The 22906-nt window shown below is 45.2% G+C and overlaps 1 protein-coding gene across 3 annotated transcripts in view; it reads left to right on the plus strand.

Moving 5' to 3' along the window:
- The window catches only part of hsd17b7 (hydroxysteroid (17-beta) dehydrogenase 7), a 73267-nt gene that overhangs the window by 15026 nt on the left and 35335 nt on the right, over positions 1–22906 (plus strand). For 2 of the 3 annotated variants that reach the window (XM_080196619.1, XM_080196618.1), the window contains exon 1: positions 21625–21827. The exons of the other annotated variant lie outside the window; for it this stretch is intronic. In XM_080196619.1, the coding sequence (XP_080052745.1) occupies positions 21757–21827 (71 nt within the window). In that variant the 5' untranslated portion in view covers positions 21625–21756. Of the gene's footprint in view, positions 1–21624; positions 21828–22906 lie in introns of those variants that run through there. 3 annotated transcript variants of the gene reach the window in all.

The following is a 22906-nucleotide window of genomic DNA, read 5'->3' on the forward strand; positions in this document are numbered from 1 at the left end:
ATATCGTACCACATTTGGCAATAGTAGCATAGATGGCCGACATCTTGGCCAAATAAGTAGATTTTAAGGAATGTTTTAATCCGTGACAGTTCCTAAACTGCAATAAAGTTACTTATACCATGAATACTTATTCTATCAATGCTTATTATTTTGTAATTATATCCTACCTTCAGTGGCATAGGAGAAGCATCTGGATTACATTACTTTAAAGGTGGCATGCACCAATCAGCTTTGTGAAGTTGTACCTGAGATCAGCAGTTTTCCTTGGTGAATTCTGCAGCACAAGAAGTTGGGAGTAGAAAAATGACAGCTTGGATGAAGGCTGAGGACAAATTAGGGAGGTGTGGAGTGGGGTCATGGTTTAAGTTTATTTATTAGTCACAAGTAAGGCCTGCATTAATACTGCAATGAAATTCCCCTACTCGCCACTGTCTGGCACCTGTTCAGGTCAATGCACCTAAGCAGCACATCTTTCAGAATGTGGGACGAAACTGGAACACCCGGAGGGAACCCATGCAGGCATGGGGAGAACATGCAAACTCCAGACAGACAGTGACCCAAGCTGGGAATTGAACCTGGGTCTCTGGCGCTGTGAAGCAGCAGTGCTAACCACTGCGCTACCATGCCACCCCTTGCGTGGAAGGGGGATTCAAAGGACTGAGGGTGGGGTGGGGGACATAGAGGAGTGAAATCCGGGAGTGGTGGAAACAGTCAGTCAAGATAAGAAAATGAGAGGTTTTTAATGGGGTTTCAGTACTGTCCACGTGTGGGTCCATCTTATGATGTTGGCTGACAAATTCCCTACAGGACTTCCAGTTATCCCTGCTGAAAGAGATCTTGAACAATACAGACAGCATCCATGTCTGCATGGCTTTCCTCCAGGTGGTCCCATTTTTCCAAGTCCAAAGATGTGTGGGTTAGATGGATTGGTCATGCTAAATTGCTCCTTGATGTCAGGGGATTAGCGTGGTAAATACATGAGGTTACAGGGATAGGAGCTGGGTGGGATTATTGTTGATGGAGGCTCAATGGCCCAAATGACTTCCTTCTGCACTGTAGGGATTCTACTATTCTATTCTTGGAGAGCCAAATGAGCCAGCAAGTTCATGTCCGACAAAGTGGCAAGTACTACACTGGCCATCAGCATGAACATTCAATAGTGAACAAAAAATACAACACTGTTTCTTCCACAATGTCCCTAAATCCCTTATAGCTATTGATGTTTGCTAATATATAGCTCCCTGATTAACTTGGCTCAACAAATAATGATTATGCACACATGAGTAATGCAATGTGAAATATTTACAAATAGGGTTTAATATGCTCTCAGTACATCTCATATTAATAGCAATGGAGCTGTGCAGGAAAGTTGTGGGCCATGTTGAAGAGCCTTCCTGTTTATCCAGGAGGCATTTTTACAGTCTGCCCGTACCTGGTGCATTGTCAGCTGATGACAGGTTTCAACATTGGAAAGTTTCTCCTGCCTTATGGCTGTACTTGCTGCTTTGCGCTTTAAATTGTGCAAAAAGCCAGAGAACGGAAATGGCACCCACTTCCTCTTCCACCATTGGGAACAATGCATCATATTTAAAATTCCAACCAAAATGCTGTAGCTTCATCAAGTGCATTTCTTACAACTCTCCATGGGGCTGGTAGGCTGACATTCTGATGCATTTTAGTTCAGCCAATGTAGCAGTAAAATGTGATATGCCAGGAACTTTATTCATATAGCAATTAGTTCCTAACTCAACAAATAATATAAAAGCCACCCATAATAAACTCATGACTGAGGCATCAGTTATCATTTTTATCTCCTTTCCATTTGAAGTCCAGATGGTTTCATGATGTTATTGCCCAATTTTACATTTTGGAAATAGGGCATGGGTGGAATTGTGGTCAGTATGGACTCAATGGGCCATAGGCCTCCTTCTGCACTGTCAGGATTCTATGCTTCTATGCAAAACAGCTCTTTGGCTATCTGGTACATAAGTTACTATTCAGATTACTGATGGGGCTACTTCCAATTCACCCTTCCTATCGGGACCTCAGATCTTCAATAATCCAGCTGCCATCTTTAAAGATCACCCTTACACAAGCTAGCACTCTCCAAGGGATAAGAAGTTACTGGGAACTGATGGCTGCTAAGGCCAGGGAAAATACTGCCCCCAAAATTTAGCACCTCCTCCCTCAAGCATCTATTGGACACAGTAGAGGTCCACTGCAATGTCTTCTACCACCCGCTCTGGGCAAAGTCCAGCAAGGAAAGTCACCAATACAATATGGGAAGTGGTGACAGCAGTGGTCAATGCCAAACATACTCCACAAGAGGACAGCTACTCAGTACCAGAAGAGGATAAATGGTCTTCCCAAATTCAGTCAAGATGTCATTATTCCCATGACTCTCAATTCACATATTCATCACATACCCAAAGGGATCTCACTCACTGCCAGCTCAAGGGACACAACCACTCACTCACCCGCATACACCTTTATCTGCCTTGCGATCATGTCCTCATCCTGTTCATGGCACTACTCACCACACACACACATACCAGGCATTTTTATCATCTGGGCTGGCAGGCTCCCTGCATATACTGTCTCCATCTGTCTTCATGCAGGACAAACTGGCACACAACAAATGGGAGAGGTCCCAAAAGGTGCTAATTGCCAAACTCAAGATCCTAACAGACTCTGGGGACAGAGCAAGTCAACTGGCCAGTGAGGATACAGACACCTTCTGTGCTGATGATGATGACAGCATTGCTCAACCAAATGAGGATCCTGGACTGCAGCATCCACCAGATAAATGAATCGGGTGGGATTTTCCAGCCTTGTTCGCTCCGAAACCAGAAAATCCCGCCCGAAGTCAACGGACCTTTCCATGGTCTGCCCCTTGGCCACTACGATTCCTGCGGTGAGCAGAACGGGAAAATTTGCCCCGATGCCTCCTGTTTCACTGGCCCCTGCTATGCACTAATAACCTTTCCTTTCTTTCACAGGCACATTGGGAAGCAGCCCACAAGGCCCACAAGCCAAGTTCTGGGCTCCAGCCTTGAGAACAGCACAGATGAGGTATCTGCAGACACTGACATCAGTGGCCCATCAGTGTTCAACCACACCCTCACGACTGCAGACACACACACCTTGGTGGAATCTAGTTCTACAGTAGTCTTGGGGGTCACAATCTGGAGAGCACACCTCACTGTCTGATCCACAGCAGGCTGAGGACATTCCAGGGTGCCAGCACTCAGAAGATTGCTGGAGTCATCCCACTTAGATGACTCCAGGAATGTCCAGCCCATCTAAATACCCTCTTGCTGTGACTGCAGCAACTCCAGCTCCACAGTTGAGGAGGGTGGCACTGCCACACAGCAGGTCTTCAAAAGCAGGCTGCTGCCTTTCAGGTCTTGACACTTCAGAGAAAACTCACCTAGGTCATCACAGACAACTAGGCATAACAACAATCAGTTGGCTGTCTCTACCTCTGCCATGGATGTTGAGGATGCACCAAGATGTAGCAGCAGAATTAAAAAGATTAAGAAGATATAGTTGCATGTGGGCACTACTGTTAATCGCTTATATATAATGTTGACTGCTGCAAATACACTCCCAAGACTGTCTCCTTATCTATGCCTCCTTGTTATGAAAGCAGTGTTCGAATCAATCTGCTGTGAATCCTTGGTTCCTGAAACAAATTCAGGCAACAGCCTCTTCCCTGTGCAGTGTGTAACTGAGCACAGTGAATATCCAGCTTTTAAGTCACTGTCCAGATCAATGATGTCTGCATCTATGTGCTGTGTGTTTGCTGCAAGAATCTTGTGCTCAAATGTCAAGGGTTCCTTGATATTCTCGGTGTGCTCTCAGAACAATAGAGATAGGATTTGTCAGCATTCCTGACAGGTGTAGCTGTGGTGACGAAGGAAACATATGATGAAGCCTGCCAGAGTATCAAGTGTTACTAAAATCTATGTATCCACTTTATCTCAGCAGTACTCCTGTGACATGACCCTCTTCACAGTGCGAATATGTGCTGCTGCCCTTAGCCAGGAAGATGTTATATGTTCACAGACACAATATGCAAATCTTAGGAGTGTCCTCACTACGTTATCATAATCCTCCTGGAAACATGTGGCTATGCGGGCCTCACAAGCATATCCACTTTGTCTGGTCAATGCAATTGCCTCATCGCCTGCATCCTCACATGCCAAGACCTCAGTATCCTCATCCCCTTCAATCTCTTTCTCATCTGAGGAGACATGCAGTTCTTCCAAGTCATCAGCTTGTCCTCCCCCGGTTCTCATTCAATTGCATGTGCTTTCTGTAGATTCTGGGTCTATTGATGTAAATATGAATCACAGCTGTCTGGGTTCACCCTCTAGATGTGGAGGCCGTATAGCTTCTTGATCTTGAGGGTTTTGCTCCTGCTGCTGGTAAGCCAAATGTCACTGTCATATTCTACTCTGTCTGCTCTTCTGCCTTTAAGTGATGAGGCAAATTACAAGACCTTATCTTCCTGATGGCATCCTCACTACAGTATCAAAGAGGGTTAGCAATTTTCTCAGAAGGACTGCACTTGCTCATGTCATTGCATGCCTCTTAAGGTCCCTTTATGCATGCTGGAGAGACCTGGCCACCACATGGATGCCCAGTGTTTATTGTGCATGATGGTTGACCAAAACCCCACCACTCGACATTACACAACTGAGAGGCAATAGCTTTAGACACTCAGCTGCATCCTGAAATTTCATCTCAGGCACAGATATTGCACTCAAATTTAACTTGCACTCGAAGGCTCTGCCATTTGCTGGAACCAGGAGGTTGACTTTTCAATGTCTCCTTAAACATTATGTACAAGATTAGGAATACATACCCCTGTATGTCTTCCACGACCGCCTTTCCCAAGGGGGTCTCAAGCTTGCCATCTCCCAATGTTTTGTGCAGCATCACAGCATTCATTCAATTTTGAAGTCTGTGTGCAAGGGGTTAACAGTTGAGGAGCAATCATTGACACTCTCAGCTGCTTGAGTGGACAAAATTGCTTGACTATCCCACCTCTAAGCATGTCAACAAAGGTCAAGCAAAATGATCTCAATTACGGAAGAATGCTTACCTTTGGCATGTTTTTTCATATGCCTGGCCATTTTCTTCTCAAATCCGTCCCTCCCCATTATGTTTGCATGCAGTCTTCAGTCTGCGCTGCCTTGACTACCACAACTTCCTCCACCCTCTCCATGAACTGTAGCCTGTACCCTGAGGATCCTCTCCCTCTAGCACTATTGCCCTTGCCTGAAGCATTTATTCACTCTGATAGTTGCCCTTGTCCTTGCCCTACCACCACAAGCCAGCCACAAAGAAGCTGCTGTGGAGACTTATCTGTGACCACCCCTCCCCACTCAATGCAAGCCATCATTAACATGGGGACAGACTGCTCTTGCAGACTGACAATATTAGAAAAGGCACAAATGTCAGAAGATTGGCTCCAAGAAATCTTTTCTAAACTGTTCATAGATCCTATCAATTCCAGTTGATAATTTACAAGCTTGGAAATGGAATTGTGAGATTAAATTACACATTGTTGTGTTTTTAAGTACAACTAATAACATACCTTGCACACAATCTTTATTTTAACTATAGATTATTGGTATTCATCATGGATCATGTTTATGTTACCCAACTTTGACAGTGAGACACAAATATGCTAACAATAGTTAGCTTTATTTTGTGCTCCTTGCCCCACATTCCTGCAGCAATTAACAATTTTATTAGATATAAGCCATTTAGAGCGCACATAGTACATTAAATCCTTCCATAATTATGCACCTGAAACTCAGAACTTTTAATAAATTCTTAACTTATTGACTGCCTTTAAGCTTCTTGACTGGATTTTGAATTTTCTGACTCTTGGGGCAGAGGCAATGCTGGACCTAGTCATTCAGCATGAGGGAAGCAATGATGGATTAAATATGTTCCAAACCTTTCTAATTGTAAACAATGCCTAGTGCTTGGTGTAAAATTGTCAGTGACACCTACTGGCAAGATATCTGTACTACTCACTATTTGCTAAATAAAGTGAAAATTCTGGGATCTGAAACTGAAACAGGACAGCACACAGGTCATCAGCATCTGTGAAGGAAAAAGACAGGATAACAAATTGGGTAGGGCTTTTCTGGAAAACTAAAATTGAAAGGATAAACTGGCATTTTAATGTAGTCTCCTCGATAGTGGGGAGACTAAACACAGATTGAGTGACTGCTTTGCAGAATACTTTTGCTCAGCCTGCAAGCATGACACCAACCATCCAGTTGCTTGCTATTTTCACCTTGCTGTCATGTCTACACTCCAGTGAAGCCCAATGGAGGAGCATTCTTCATCTTCCAATTAAGCACATGACAGATTGAGTTTAACAATTATAGACTGTGACCTTACTCCTCAATCTTAAGTCCTATTTTTATATCCTATACTTTTTGTGCCCACCTGCTCCATTTAACTCAATTCCTCATATTTGGAACCTTGAATTCAGGTATAACAATCCAAAAAAAAGATAAATTCACATGAGTACTCAAAGGCAGGAAGGCAGTTATTAAAATGTGTTTTCATGTACTACTATGCCTTGTACTGTATATCTAGAACTTGTTGAATAAAAACTATTCTACCCATGTATTTGTTAAAACTTTTGCTTTTTTTGTATTTGTTAGACTGTGCATTCCATTGATCATAAGCTTACAATGATTCATTGAAAACAGCCTTTCTTTCTGGAACATATTCCTAATACTGTGGTTTATTTTGCATTTGATGTAAATATTAGATTACTGACTAATCAATCTATTGCCCCAGTACAGGCCTGATAAGACTACAAATCTCAAATTCCATTCAATGAAGAATCTTTGAAACTCACTTCAGTCATGTCTCTGGTAGGCAAATATAATTTTCAACACTTTCCCCACCGGCAGCCAGGTCTGTCAATGGTGCATGGAGCAGCTCTTTGTAGGCTAACTCTGTGAAATCATTGTCAAGGATTTCCTAGTTTCAGGTTGTACAATGAAAGAATGCAATGTGTGCTTTGATTTAGTCCTCAACAGAATCTGGGCCATTGAATTAAAGCTCAAACAAAAACAGAAAATGTTGCTAAATCTCAGCCAGTCCACAAAGTTAGCTCTGTTCTATCTCCTGTGTCCGGTACGCTGATACCATTTTCTCTGCATGCCCTAAAATAGCCAATGGTGCACAAAGCAACTTTTTGCAAGCCAACAATGCAAGAATACAATGCGTGTTTTTGTTTAGTCATTGACAGAATTAGGACTATAGAGTTGAAACTCAGCCCTGCTAAAGCCCTCACAGCTGATGGTGTGAGGCCAGATCCAGACAAGACAACAGCAATACAACAGATGTCCATTCCCATGGACAAGCAAGCTTTGCAGTGTTTCCTTCGTATGACAAAGTATCTTTCCAAGTTCATTCCTTACTACCGTGAGATCGCTGGGTCCCTTCGTCAGCTCCTCCTCCATATGGCAAAAGGTGTTGGCAGGAGCACTAAACTGCTGATCAACTCAAAACAGGCGCTCTCAGCCATGCCAGGGCTACAATACTTTGATACTCGAGCATTTGTACTCCCATCAGAAGATGCCTCCCTAAATAGACTTAGCACAGTCTGTGTCCAAAATGGTAATCAAATAGCATTTGCACCAAGGGCCCTCACTGACACTGAGACTCGTCACGCACAGATGGACAAGGAACTCCTGGCCCTGGTTATCACGTGTCAGGAATTCCATGACTTTGTATACGGTCACCCTGCACTTGTTCAAACTGTTCATCAGCTATTCATAACTATTCTAAACAAGTCTCTTCACACTGTGCCTGCATGGCTGCAGCACTGGATGCTAAAACTACAATGTGACAGAAATGCGCTAAGGAGCAGTACTTGACTGATGAACTTTTCAGAGCCTTGCAACCTATCACTGACCAGGCTGGTCATGAGGAGGACATCATAACTATAGAGATATGTTCCTCTCATAGAGTCTAGGAACTCAAGGAAGCCCTTCTAGGTGGGGGTCACATGCAGACAATTTCACAATGTCATCATGAAATGCTAGCCAGAGTCATCAAAAGAGCTTCCCCACTGCACATTTTTCGCCATCAGAGATTAATTAACCGTACAGGATGGACTGGCACTGTAGGGCCAGCGATTCAACATACCCCCTCTCTGCAGTGGTATTGTACCCAGCAACTCCATAAGGCAGCTAGGATTGGAAGTAACCAGATACGGTGCAAAGGAATCACTGTACTGGCCCTCCGTGTATGCTAACATGGACAGGGAAGTATCCAGATGTGCACCAGCCAATGCATTCAAACCACATCAATCACCTACATGAAGTCCCTGATCTTTCATCGTCACTTATGGCGGCTGACATTTTCAAATACAATGGTAAACAGTGCTTAGTCCTAGTCGACCCATATTCTGGTTTAGTTGAACTCGACCACCTGCCTGAGAAGACAGCAACACAGTCATAATCAAGCTGAAGTGACACTCGGCCACACATGGTATCCCTCAGAGGTTAATGATTGACAACGCTGGCCAATTCATCTCCAGTGTGTTTAGGAAATTTGCACACACATGGAACTTTGACCACATCACAAGTAGCCCACTATACACACAGTTGAACAGCTTGGTGAAATTAGCGGTGTGCTCAGCCAAGCAACTGCTTGAGACACAAGTCCAGAGTGTAATGGAATACATGCCACTTGCCTAGATGTGTGCAGCTCCAACAACACTCAAGAAGCTTGACACCATCCAGGTCAAAGCAATTTGATTAATTGCTACCAATTCCCTACCACAACCATCTTTCTTTGTGCCAGGTATGACTCCAACCAGCAAAGGATTTTTCTCGATTCCCACTGACTCCAGTTTTGCGAGAGCTCCTTGATGCCATACTCGGTCAAATGCTGCCTTGATGTCAAGAGCAGTCGCTCTCACCTGTGACATTCAATTCTTCTGTCCATGTTTCAACCAAGGCTGCAATGAGGCCAGGAGCTGAGTGGCCCTGGCAAAGATCAAGCTGAGTGATTGTGAGCAGGTTATTGCTGAGTAAGTACTGCTTGATAACACATTGGATGGCCCCTTCCATCATTTTACTAATGATCTAGAATGGACTAATGAGTTAGTGGTTGGCCAGGTTAAATTTGTGTATAGGACTTACCTGGGCAATTTTCCACATGCTTGGGTATTACCCAGTGTTGTAGCTGTACTGGAACAGCTTGGCTAGGGGGATGGCAAGTTCTGGAGCACAAGCCTTCAGTACTATTCCTGGAATATTGTCAGGGCCCATAGCCTTTGCTGTATCCAGTGTGGAGTGAATTGAATTGGTTGAAAACTGACATCTCTGATACTGGGGACCTCTGGAGGAGGCTAAAAGGAATCATCCACTTGGCACTTCTGGCTGAAGATTCTTGCAAATGCTTTTGCCTTACCATTTGCACTGATGTGCTAGGCTCCTCCATCATTGAGGATGGGATTTGTGGTGCCTCCTCCTCCTGAATTGTTTAATTATCCCCCACTATTCATGGCTGGATGTGGCAGGATCTGATCCATTGGTTGCGCAATTGCATAGCTCTGTCTATTCCTTGCTGTTTGACATGCACATAGTCCTGTTTCTTGGCTTTACCAGGTTGACACTTTTTATTTGGTATGCCAGGTGTTGCTTTTGGCATGCCCTCCTGCACTCTGTATTGAACCAGGGTTGATCCCCTGTCTTAGTGATAGTGGTAGATTGGGGAATATATCAGGTCATGAGATTACAGATTGTGGTTGAGTACAATTCTGCTGCTGATAGCCCACAGTGCCTCACTGTTTTGAACTGCTAGATCTGTTCGAAGTCCATCCCATTTAGCACCGTGGCAGTGCCACACAACACAATGAAGGATATCCTCAATGTGAAAATGGAACTTCGTCTTCACAAGTACTTTGCAGTGGTCACTCCTACCAATACTGTCATGGACAGATGCATCTTTAGTAGGCAAGTTGGACAGGATGAGGTAAAGCATGCTTTTCCCTTTTGTTGGTTTCCTCACCAACTGCTGTTGTCCTAGTATAGCAGTTATATCCTTTATGACCCAGCCAGCTCATTCTACGGTGGCGCTACCAAGCCATTCTTGGTGATGGACTTTGAAGTCCCCCACCCTGAGTACATTCTGCATTCTTGCCACCCTCCATGCTTCCTGCAAATGATGTTCAACATGGAACAGTACTGATTCATTAGCTGGGGATGGTACATGCTAATCAGCAGGAAGTTTCTTTGCCCATGTTTGATCTGGTGCCAATGTCAATGTTAAGTGTTCCCAGGAAAAAACTCTATCCCGACTGTATACCATTGTGTCACCGCCACCTCGACTGGGTCTGTCCTTCTGGTGTCACAGGACATCCCCAGGAATGGTGATGGTGGTTTTTTGACAGTGAAGGAACAGCGATAAATTTTGAAAGTATGACATCAGGTTTTTGCTTAACCTGTCTGAGAGACAGCTCTCCCAATTTTGGCAGAAGCCCATAGATGTTAGTAAGGAGGGCTTCGCAAGGTCGACACGGCAGTTCAATAGTTCTCATTTATGGTGCCTAGGTTGATGCCAGGTGGCTCATCTGGTTTTGATCCCTTTTGTTTCATTTGTAATGGTTGTCACAACTGAATGGTTTGCCAGGCAATTTCGGAGGACATTAAAGAGTCAACCACATTGCTGTGGATCTAGAGTCACATGCAGGCCAGACCAGGTAAGGACGGCAGGTTTCCTTCCATAAAGGACATGAGTGAACCAGATGGATTTTTATGACAATTGACAATGGTTTCATGGTCATCATTAGACTTTTAAAATTTTTATTGGATTTTAGAATTCCACCATCTGCCTACAATCCTGGCCACCTTGGCAAGTGGAAACAGAGGTTCTGTCAGAAGCCACTGTGGATAAGATCTAGAGTATTTTGCAAAACAATTCCATCTGTCACATTTGTTCCAGAATTTAACAAAAGTGAAACATGCAGTTCTGTTCTGTTGGTGATGATGAGACCCATATGCAGTATCAGACCTGATCACCAAATGGACTGCAAGGCATATTAAGGTGTGGCAACTCCCCATTGCACACAGTTCAGCTTTACATTTCTTTTGTCGACCAGGATGTAAGTCTACTGTTGGGTCTTCACACTGTGGCTTATCCATCTTGGTCCAGATGTGCATGTTCTGTAGTACCAGCTGAGGAAATGATAACGTACAAAGACCTATTCAACTACAACATCATTGGTATACTTGTTGTAAGATACTATATAAGGCTAGATGATTTAGAACTACCAATAGTCTGTGTTCTAAGAAGAGTATCCATTACTATGAAGAAGAAAGTGCTAGATGAGTTCCTTCAGATGACAACACTGGGTATATAGCTTCCAAAGATGAAGCCACAGAATAAGTTTTAGTAATGATGGCTGCAGGAAAGAAAGATTGCAGAATCAGGATTTGCACTGACCCAGTCCACTTAAACAAGATGCTGCTCAGAACTCATTACATTTTCATAACGGTTGAATAAGTAACAGCTGATATGCCCAATGCCAAGGTTTTCTGCATCCTTCATGCAAAATGTGGGTGCAGACAAATTTTGCTCTATGAAGAATCCTGGAAGCCGACTACATTCATGTCTCTGGTAATCAGATTCCATTTTCTCTGCATGCCTATGGGATCTCCTCCTGCAAATATTTACAGGATGATCCTGCAAACTCATCGTCAATAACATTCTAGTACATTGTAAGAACATCATGTATGTTTTTGTTTACTTCTTGACAGGATTAGGACCATACAGTTAAAGCTCAACCCTACTAAGACATAAGTGGGTCGCTTGCTCACAGTTGATTGTGTGAAACCAGATCCAGACAATACAGAAGCAATACGACAGATGTCCATTCCCATGGTATGATTAATTATCTTTCCAAGTTCATTCCTTGCTACAGTGAGGCCATTGGACCCCTTCATCAGCTCCTCTACCACAGCGATAAGTAACACCTCAGCTTAGTTATGCGTATGAGAAATTCCATTACTTCATAAATGATCACCCTGTAAGTGTTGAAACTGTTCATCAGACACTCATCACTATTTTAAAAAGCCTCTTCACACTGCATCTGCATAGCTGCAGCACATGATGCCAAAGGTCCAACCTTAATGTCATCTACAAATGCGGTAGGAGTAGTACTTGGTTGACGCTCCCTCCAGAAACTTCCTACCCACCACTGACCAAGCTAATCATGAGTACATCGGAATCATAATTATAGTGGTGCTTTCCTCTCATACAAGCCAGGAACTCAAGGAGGCCCTCCAGGTGCATATCGCATTCAGACAGTTTCACAATGTCATCATGAAATGCTAGCATGAGGCCTCTGCAGCATTTCTCCATGACACACGTTTTTTGCCAACAGAGATGAATTAACAATACATGACTGACTGATACTCCAGAAGCAGCAATTCATCATACCCACCTGTCTGCAGATGAACTATACCCATCAATTACACTAAGGCCACCCAGGGTTAGATACAACAAGATAGAGGGCAGGGAAATCATTATAGAAATCACAGAAATCCTACAGTACAGAAAAAGGCCATTCGACCCATCGAGTCTGCACTGACCACAATCCCACTCAGGCCCTACCCCCATATAATGATCTGGATGAGGGTATAGTTGGGTGGATCAGTAAATTTGCTGATGACACCAAAGTCGGAGGAGTGGTAGATAGTGAAGAGGGGTGTCATAGTTTACAGAGAGACTTGGACAAGTTGCAGAGCTGGGCCGAGAGGTGGCAGATGGAGTTTAATGCGGAAAAGTGTGAGGTAATTCACTTTGGCAGGAATAACAGATGTGTAGAGTATAGGGCTAACGGTAGGACTCTGAATAGTGTTGATGAACAGAGGGATCTAGGTGTATGTGTACATAGATCCCTGAAAGTTGGGAATCAAGAAGATAAGGTAGCTAGGAAGGCATACGGTGTCTTGGCGTTTATTGGTAGGGGGATTGAATTTAGGAGCCGCAACGTCATGTTGCAACTGTACAAAACTCTGGTGCGTCCGCACTTGGAGTATTGTGTGCAGTTCTTGTCCCCACATTATAGGAAGGATGTGGAGGCATTGGAGAGGGTGCAGAGGAAGTTTACCAGGATGTTGCCTGGTATGGAGAGAAAGTCCTATGAGGAGAGACTGAGGGATTTGGGGTTGTTTTCGTTAGAAAGAAGGCGGCTAAGAGGGGACCTTATTGAAACATATAAGATGATTAGAGGTTTAGATAGGGTGGACAATGATAGCCTTTTTCCTCGGATGGAGGAAGCTAGCACGAGGGGGCATAGCTTTAAATTAAGGGGTGGTAGATATAGGACGGATGTCAGAGATAGGTTCTTTACCCAGAGGGTGGTGAGGGATTGGAATGCCCTGCCTGCTGCAGTTGTAGATGCACCTAGTTTGGGGGCGTTTAAGAGATCCGTGGATAGGTTTATGGATGGAATGGGATTGATTTAGGTTAGAGGGTCATTGCTTTTTTAATTGGTCGGCGCAACATCGTGGGCCGAAGGGCCTGTTCTGCGCTGTAATGTTCTATGTTCTATATCCCTACATATTTTATCCACTAATTCCTCTAACCTACACATCTCAGGACACTAAGGGGCAATTTATACAATAAAGAACAAAGAACAACCCAGCACGGGAAACAGGCCCTTCGGCCCAACGAGCCCGTGCTGCTGCATTACCCTATACCTATTCTACCCTGCATGTCTACGAATGGAACCCCTAACTTAGCCAGGTTCAGGGGAGAATAGTGTCAATTTGGTAAAACCAATCAGCCTAAGAGCACATCTTTGGGGTGTGGGAGGAAACTGGAGCGCCCGGAGGAAACCCACGCAACCACAGGGAGAATGCGCAAACTCCCACGGACACAGGCCCAAATCCATGTATCTGCACAGCTAGCAGTGCTAGTCACCGAGCTGTTGCGGCGCCCGTCTACCGGTCCAGGATCAAGCATGGCCAATGAACCTAACCCGCACATCTTTGGACTGTGGGAGGAAACCGGAGCACCTGGAGGAAATCCACACAGACACAAGAAGAATGTGTAAAGTCCACACAGACAGTGACACAAGCTGGGAATCGAACCCAGGTCCCTAGAGCTGTGAAGCAGCTGTGCTAACCAATCTGCTACCATGCCACCCAAATGATTTCTATGAGAATTAGGACCAGATTTAAAGCTTAATCCTGTTAAACCCTTTGTCGGTTAACTGCTCACAGCTGATGATGGGAAGCCAGATCCAACCAAGACAACAGCTATAGGACAGATGTTAATTTGCATGGACAAGCAAGCTTTGCAGTGTTTCTTTTGATATGATTTACTTTTCCAAGATCATTTCTTGCAACAGTGAGATCACTGGATCTCTTCGACAGCTCCTCCACCATATGGCGAATGGTGCTGGCAGGAGCACTAAATTGCTGTTCAACCCTCAAAAGAGGCACCCTTAGTAGTGACAATTCTAGCAATTTCATGTTCAAGCACCTGTACTGCTATCAATAGATGCCTCCCCATATGGACTTGGCGCATTCTGTATCAAGAATGGCAGACCATTAGCCTTTGCATTTAGGGCTGTCACTGATACGGAGACTCAGTACGCACAAATTGACAAGGAACTCCTTATGCATGTCAGAAATTCTATGACTTCTTATACAGACATCTTGTAAGTGTTGAAACTGTTCATCAGTCACTCATTACGATTTTAAAAAAGCCTCTTTATTCTGCACCTGCACGGCTGCAGCACATGATGTTAAAGCTACAATGCTACGTCTTCAATGTCATCTCCAAACACAGTAGACGATGAACCTGGCAGATGTCCTTTCCAGAGAATTCCTACCCGCCACTAACTAGGCTGATCATGAGGAAGAAATCAACATCATAACTATAGAGTTGCTTTCCTCTCATGGAATCCAGGAACTCTACGGATGAATATCACATGTAGACAGTTTCACAATGTCATCATCAAATGCCAGCATGAGTCCTCTGGGCACTTCCCATGAGCTCTGCACATTTTTGACATTAGAGACAAACTAACCATACAAGTCTAACTGATACTACTGGGCCAGCCATTCATCATTCCCACCTTTCTGCAAAGGTACGATACGCAGGAAGTCCAGTAAAGCCTCCCAAAGTTGGTTGCAACCAGATACAGGGCAAAAGAATCAATTTTTTGATTCTTCATGGAGGGCAAAAGCCCTCCAAGTATACTGACATGAACCGAGAAGTATCGAGATGAGCAGCAGGCAATATATCCAAGTTACACAAGCCAAAGACCCAGTGCAGTTACTGAGGTCCTGGAAATCCCAGGGTCACTTACGGTGGCTGACATTTTCAAATGCAATGGCAAATAGCACTTAGTCCTTGTCGAATTGCATCTGGCTCAATTGAATGTGACCACCTGCCTGACATGAACAGCAGCACAACCATAATCATGGCACATACAGCAACCCACACCTAGGGTTGGAAGCATCCAGGGTCAAAATCCTGGAATTCCCTCCGTTATGGCTGCAGAAGTAGTACTTTATGCATGTTGTATGTAAAGGAAGTTGGTGACGGACAGTGTTGCAATAATTTGATGTTTAAGCACCTGTATTCCTATCAGCAGATGCCTCCCAGCACAAACTTGACACCATCTGCATCCAGAATGGCAGATCAATAGATTTTGCATCAAGTGCCCTTACTGTGACCCTGTGATACTGTTGGTATCAATGGGTGCTATTCTGATTGGCGGTTGGTGACTAGCTGGGGCCTCAACTATTTACCATTTATATAGATGATCTGGAGGAGGGGGCTGAGCATAGGGTAACGAAATTTGCTGATGACACGAAGATAAATGGAAAAGCAAACTGCGTAGAGGGTGTGGAAAGTCTGCAGAGGGATCTGGATAGGCTAAGCGAGTGGGCGAGGACCTGGCAGATGGAGTATAATGTTAGCAAATGTGAGGTTATCCACTTTGGCAGAAATAATACTAGGAGGGATTACTATTTAAAGGGCGAAAAGCTGCAGCATGCTACAGTGCAGAGGGACCTGGGGGTCCTTGTGCACGAGTCGCAAAAACCCAGGTGATCAAGAAGGTGAATGGAATGCTGACCTTTATAGCGAGGAGGACAGAATATAAAAGTAGGGAGGTCTTGCTGCAACTGTACAGGGTACTGGTGAGGCAGCAACTGGAGTACTATGTGCAGTTTTGGTTGCCGCACTTGCGCAAGGGTATACTGGCCTTGGAGGGAGTGTAGAGGAGGTTCACTAGGCTGATACCGGAGATGAGGGGGTTGGCCTATGAAGAGAGACTAAATAGACTGGGTCTGTAGTCATTGGAGTTTAGAAGGATGAGGGGGGATTTTAGAGAGACGTATAAGATAATGAAAGGGATGGATAGGGTAGTAGAGAGATTCTTCCCGCTTAGGAAGGATAGCAGGACCAGAGGGCACAACCTCAAGATAAGGGGGGGGAAGTTTAGATCGGAGTTGAGGAGGAACTTCTTCACTCAAAGGGTAGTGAATCTCTGGAATTCTCTGCCCGTTGAAGTGGTGGAGGCTACCTCGCTAAATATATTTAAGTCACGGGTAGATAGGTTTTTGATAGTCAAGGGAATTAAGGGTTATGGGGAGAAAGTAGGAAAGTGGATCTGATCCACTTCAGATCAGCCATGATCTTATTGAATGGCGGGGCAGGCTCGAAGGGCTAGATGGCCTACTTCTGTTCCTATTTCTTATGTGACTCGTAATGTACAGGTTGACAAGGAACGCCTCACCCACACCTGTCAGAAATTCCCTGACTTCATATTTGGACATCCTGTTAAGTGTGAAACTGTTCAGCAGTCACTTGTTACGATTCTAAAAAGCCTCTTCACACTGTATCTGCACTGCTGCAGAACATGATGCTAAAGCTGCAACACTACAACAACACAATAGGAGTGGTACCTTTTAAGAGTCTTCCTACCCAGCAGTGACTAGGCTGATCATGAGGAGGTCATTGACATCAGAACTACAGAGTTGCTTTACTCTCATAGAATCCAGGATATCAGGGAAGCCCTATGGTCGAATTTCATATACATGCAGTTTCACAATGTCAGCTAGCTCTTCAGGAGCATAGAATCATAGAAACCCTACGTTACAGAAAGAGGCCATTCGGCCCATCAAGTCTGCACCGACCATAATCCCACCCAGGCCCTACCCCCACATCCCGACATATTAACCACTAATCCCGCTAACTTATGCATCTCAGGGCACTAAGGGTAATTTTTGAGCTTTTGGGGAAGTGCTTGGTAGGCAGCACGGTAGCACCATGGTTAGCACTGCTGCTTCACAGTTCCCAGGCCCTACCCCCATATCCCGACATATTAAACACTAATCCCTCTAATTTACGCATCTCAGGGCACTAAGGGTAATTTTTAGCATGGCCAATCAATCTAACCCGCACACCTTTGGACCGTGGGAGGAAACTGGAGTACCCGGAGAAAACCCATGCAGACACAAAGAGAATGTGCAAACTCCACACAGACAGTGACCCAAGCCAGGAATCAAACCCAGGTCCCTGGAGCTGTGAAGCAGCAGTGCTAACCACAGTGCTACCGTGCCGCCTACCGAGCGCTTCCCCAAAAGCTCTGCACATTTTTCGACAACAGAGATGAATGAACCATACAAGCATGACTGATACTGGAGGGACAATGAATCACCATTCCCATCTCTCTGCAGAGACACCATATCCAGCAATTTCACTAAAGCCACCCAGGGTTGGATGCATCCAAATAAGGGCAAAGGAATCGCTGACACTTCTATTCCCTTTCTTGTCCTCTGTGTCTCCATTTCTGCTGATAGACTATCCATGAGTATCATTACAAGCCTACTGACTCCCACAGCTACCTCGAGTACAGCTCTTCACACCCCACATCCTATAAGGACTCCATCCCTTTCTCAGTTCCTTCGCCTCTGTCGCATCTGTTCAGATGATGCCACATTCCAAAATGGAATCTGCTGATATATCTTTCTTCTTCCTTAATTATAGTTTTTCAACTACTGTGGTTGACAGGGCTCTCAACCGTGCCTGACCCATCTCCTGAGTCACTGCTCTCACGCTCTCCTCCCCTCCCTGCCAGAAACAAGATTGAGGCCCCTTTGTCCTCACTTTTCATCCCACCAGTCTCTGTATTCAAAGGATCATCCTTCGTCATTTCTGCCAACTCCAGCATGATGCCACCACTCAACATATCTGTCTCCCCTTGTAAGCAATCTACAGGGACAGTTCTCTCTGGGACACCCTGGTCCACTCCTCCATCACACTCAAAATGTCACCCACTGCCATTGGCATCTTCCTATGCAATCATAGAAGTGCAATGTCTGGGCCCTGGGATCTTGAGCAGGGAGGAGGTGAAGGAGCAAACACTCTTTTCAGGTGAAGCAACACTACACGTGCACCTCCTTTAATCTGGTCTATCACATTCGCTGCTCCCAATGCAGCCTACTCTGCATTGAAGAGACCAAATGGAGACTGGATGATCACATGGCTGAACATTTTGGTCCACCTGCAAGCAGGACCAGATCTTTCTGTTGCTTGCCTTTGCAACACGCCACCCTGCTCTCCTGTCCACATTCCGTCCTTTGCCTTTTGCAATGCTCCAGGGAAGCCCGATGTAAACTGGAAGAACAGCACCTCATCTTCCAATTAGGAGCTTCACAACCTTCTGGACTAATCACTGAGTTCACCAACTTCAGACCACGAACTCTCATCCACTTCTACACTGTTTTCATTTATTTTGTTTCTTCTTTTCATCTTATTAATCCATTTTTATTCCTTTATATTCTTATTTTTATTTTTCCACTTCTAAAATTTTGCTTTCCATCTTGTTTCACCATTCCGCCCTATTCCCCAACACCACTTGGGCCATCTGTCTCATTCCTGCACTCTGCACCTCTGTTCTGCCATTTATGCATTATGATCTCTTAATGAATGCTCTTAGCACCATTCTTAGCCTTTAGCATTACCATTTACAATCCGTTTGTCTTTTGTCTATGTCATCCCTATCATTTACAGCCCCCTGCCTCCCCCTAATCACCCTCACAGCACCTACATGAGGTCCCAGACTTCCCATGGTCACAACTGACTTGTATTCTGGCTTGGTTGAACTTGACCACCTGGCTGACATGAAAAGCAACATAGTCATAATCAAGCTCAAGAGCCACTTTGCCACAGATGGCATCTGTCTTAGGGTAATGACAGACAGATCTGGCCAGTTTGTTTCCAGTACATTTACAAAATTCGCATGCACAAGGGACTCTGACCCCATCACAAGTGGCCCCCTATACACACAACCCAACAGCCTGCTGAAATGGGTGGTATGCTTAACCAAGCAGCTACATGAGAAATACGCCCAAAGTAAGGGAAATTACTATGCTGCACTCCTCTGCCTACAATATGTGCCAAGATAGGGTTTGCCCTCGTCAGCAGTGACTGTTCTCCAGATGCATCAGACCTACAATCCCCACTTCTAGGCGTTCTTGCAGCCAAATATTAAAACCAACATGAGTGGAGCCATCATGGAGTGAAGACTAAGGGGGAAAATATATTATGAATGAAATGCTCACAGTCTCTGCCGTTTAACAAATCTTCAAATGGTCAAGGCTGACACCACACACAACAAATTGTTGGTTGTACAAAGCCATGCCCTGCAGCCAAACAGCTACATGATAGCCTCGGATCATGCCCATTCAGTACAAAATCAGTATTACCTACTTAAAGTATCAGAACCAGCACCATCAACCACCATGCACCCCACCCATTCAGCCTACAATCCAGGCCCCCTAAGCAAACATAAATGGAGGTTCTGCCAGAGGCCGATGCAAGAAGCCTGCAGCCATTGGGTAAACTGATAAGACACTTGATTTATCCACATTAAGAACACCAATCTGAGAGCATCTCCAACACAGTCAACTCATACTATCACTCTCAAAGCATACAACTAAACCAAGTACAAATGTTCCAGGAGTCTGTCATAGACTAGTCTACAACGGCCATCATTTAAAAGGGGGGAGGAGACCCACTGGAGTATGCTTCAGCTGCAGTAACATAATTCATGTTTTGCACAGTACAAGTAGTGTTGGCAGCCTGTTCAATTTGAACGTTGTGATTAGTTTGCATCAAACGAAAGCTACACCTCTGTATTATCGGTTGCCCCAACTTAAACTGGGAAGATAGAATCATAGAAACCCAGCAGTACAGAAAGAGGCCATTGGGCCCATCGTGTCTGCACCGACCACAATCCCACCCAGGCACTACCCCCATATCGCTATGTATTTACCTGCTAATCCCACTAACCTATGCAACTCAGGATACTAAGGAACAATTTTAGCATGGCCAATGAACCTAACCTGCACATCTTTGGACTGTGGGAGGAAAGCAGAGCACCCAGAGGAAACTCACACAGACATGAGAAGAATTTGCAAACTCCACACAGACAGTGACACAAGCCAGGAATCGAACCCAGGTCCCTGGAGCTATGTTACCACGCTGCCCTATAATACCTGGATATACCTGGTACTCATGTAGATGCTGTGATGATGATGGGTGCACAAGGCGTTATATATCAGTAGTGTGGAAGTTTTCTCCAGAGCACAAACAGGCACATAGTCTTTCAGAGTTGCTCAGAGTATAACATATATTAAACTTATTGTTCTAAGCCCTTGATCATCAGTCATTGGAACCCAGCAATTTTACACCTAATAACTGGATTGGCATGGTGGCAGTGGTTAGCACTGCTGCCTCACAACACCAGGACCCAGGTTTGATTCCACCTTGGGTCACAGTCTGTGTGGAATCTGCATGTTCTCCCGCCCCCAGGGTGAGCTCCCAAAATGAATGAAGAAGTTTAGGTGTGGTACGAAATCCAAATTCGTTTTACTCCCGAGCTCCATCCCACGTGTTTGCGTGGGTTTCTACCGGCTGCTCCGGTTTCCTCCCACAGTCCTAACGATGTGCTGATTAGGTGCACTGGCCATGCTAAATTCTCTCTCAGTGTACCCTAACAGTGTGGTGACCGGGGGTGATTTTCACAGCAACTTAATTGCAGTGTTAATGTAAGCCTACTTGCGACACTAATAAATAAACTTTAAGAAGGAGCAAAACGAATTCGGATTTCGTACCACATCTGAACTCCTTCATTCATTTTGGGGATGTAATGACAAACAATTGAGGCATTTCTAACACACTGTGTTCGTGAAAATCTACCGGGGGGGGGGGTGGGGAATGGGTTTCCTATTTCCAGTGCAGGAGCTCCTGTGGATGGATGAAGACAGGTGATGCCGTGTGACTGAGGGAAGGGTGAATAGACAAGTGGCTTGAGGAAAACGGCAATAACTTTAAAAACCGCCGGGCACATTCTCCAGCGATGAAGTAGCTGTAAGTGTTGTATCGTTGATTGATTTAAGCGGTTACTCGCTCCCGGTGAGTCATTGCCAGCTGACTCGACCGGCGGCCCAGCCCAGCCCAGCCTACTGAGACTGAGGCGGCGCTGACGCGATGTGGTCCGAGGAGGCGGACCCGCTGATGGGGAGGGAGGAGCCGGTTGATCGGGCGGTCCGAGAAGGAGGAGCAGACGCGGAGCCCTTTAACCGGGTGGCTGGCAAAAGCGGCCGGACGGCGATCGGGTGGAAGGAGCTGCTGAGGCGAGGCGGCTCCGGGCGGACTGACCGCATCAACATGGCGGCGCAGGCGGCCGTTTCCCCAGCGATGGGCGCGCGCAGGGTGGTCCTGGTGACGGGAGCCAACAGGTAACCATGGAGACCGAGGCCGGCCAAGGATGGAGCTGGGGACCGGTACTCGGGATGGTGCTGGGGATGGAGCTCTGGATGGAAGTGGGGCTGAGGATGGAGCGCACCGTGGGGGCAGAGATGGAGCTGGGGATGAAGCTACAGTTGGGCTGGGAATGGGAGTTGGGGATGGCCATGATGTGGAGATGCCTGTGTTGGCCTCACAACACCAGGTTAAAGTCCAGTAGATTTTATTTGGTAGCAAATGCCATAGCTTTCGGGCCTCTGACCCTTGGTCAGGTGAGTAGAGAGTTCTCTTCATTATTGAAAAATGACCCCCATCACTATCTGCCCAGAATGCTATTTAATATATAGCTTGGAATTAGTCACTGCTTTGATCCAAAATGGCATTAAGAAGAATAGAGTGAGGGGTGGAGGAGAGATGCTCTTTTTGCTGAAAGCTTGCATGCTTTGATACTTGCCAATACAGTTATGTTAGCACTGCTGCTTCACAGCACCAGGGACCAGGATTCAATTCCCAGCTTAGGTCACTGCATGTTCTCCCCATGTCTGCATTGGTTTCCTCAGGGTGCTCTGGTTTCCTCCCACAGTCTGGAAAACATGCTGGTTAGGTACATTGGACACTCTTAAGTTCTCCCTCAGTGTTCCCAAATAGGTGCTGGAGTGTGGCGACTAGAGGATTTCCACAGTAACTTCAATGCATGTTAATGTAAGCCTACTTGTGACACTAATAAATAAACTTAAGATTTTGACCCAGAACAGAGAAGGAACAGTGATATATTTCTAAGTCAGGATGGTGTGTGGTTTTGAGTGAAACCTGTGGGTGGTAGTGTTCACATATGTCTGCAGCTTTTGTTGTAGGTAATAGAAGTTGCAGGTTTTGTAGATGCTGTCGAAGAAGCCTTGGTGAGTTTCTGCAATGTATTGTGTACATAGTACACATCACTGCCTTGTCACAGTGGAGAAAGTGAATATTTCAGGTGCTGGATGGGATGCTGATTAACAGGCTGCTTTGTTGTAGATTGTGTCAGACTTAGAGTCATCGAGTCATACAGCACAGAAACAGGCCCTTCGGCCCA

This window comes from Carcharhinus amblyrhynchos, chromosome 9 (genome assembly GCF_965287045.1).
Source record: "Carcharhinus amblyrhynchos chromosome 9, sCarAmb.v2.hapA, whole genome shotgun sequence".
NCBI classification, from domain to species: domain Eukaryota; kingdom Metazoa; phylum Chordata; class Chondrichthyes; order Carcharhiniformes; family Carcharhinidae; genus Carcharhinus; species Carcharhinus amblyrhynchos.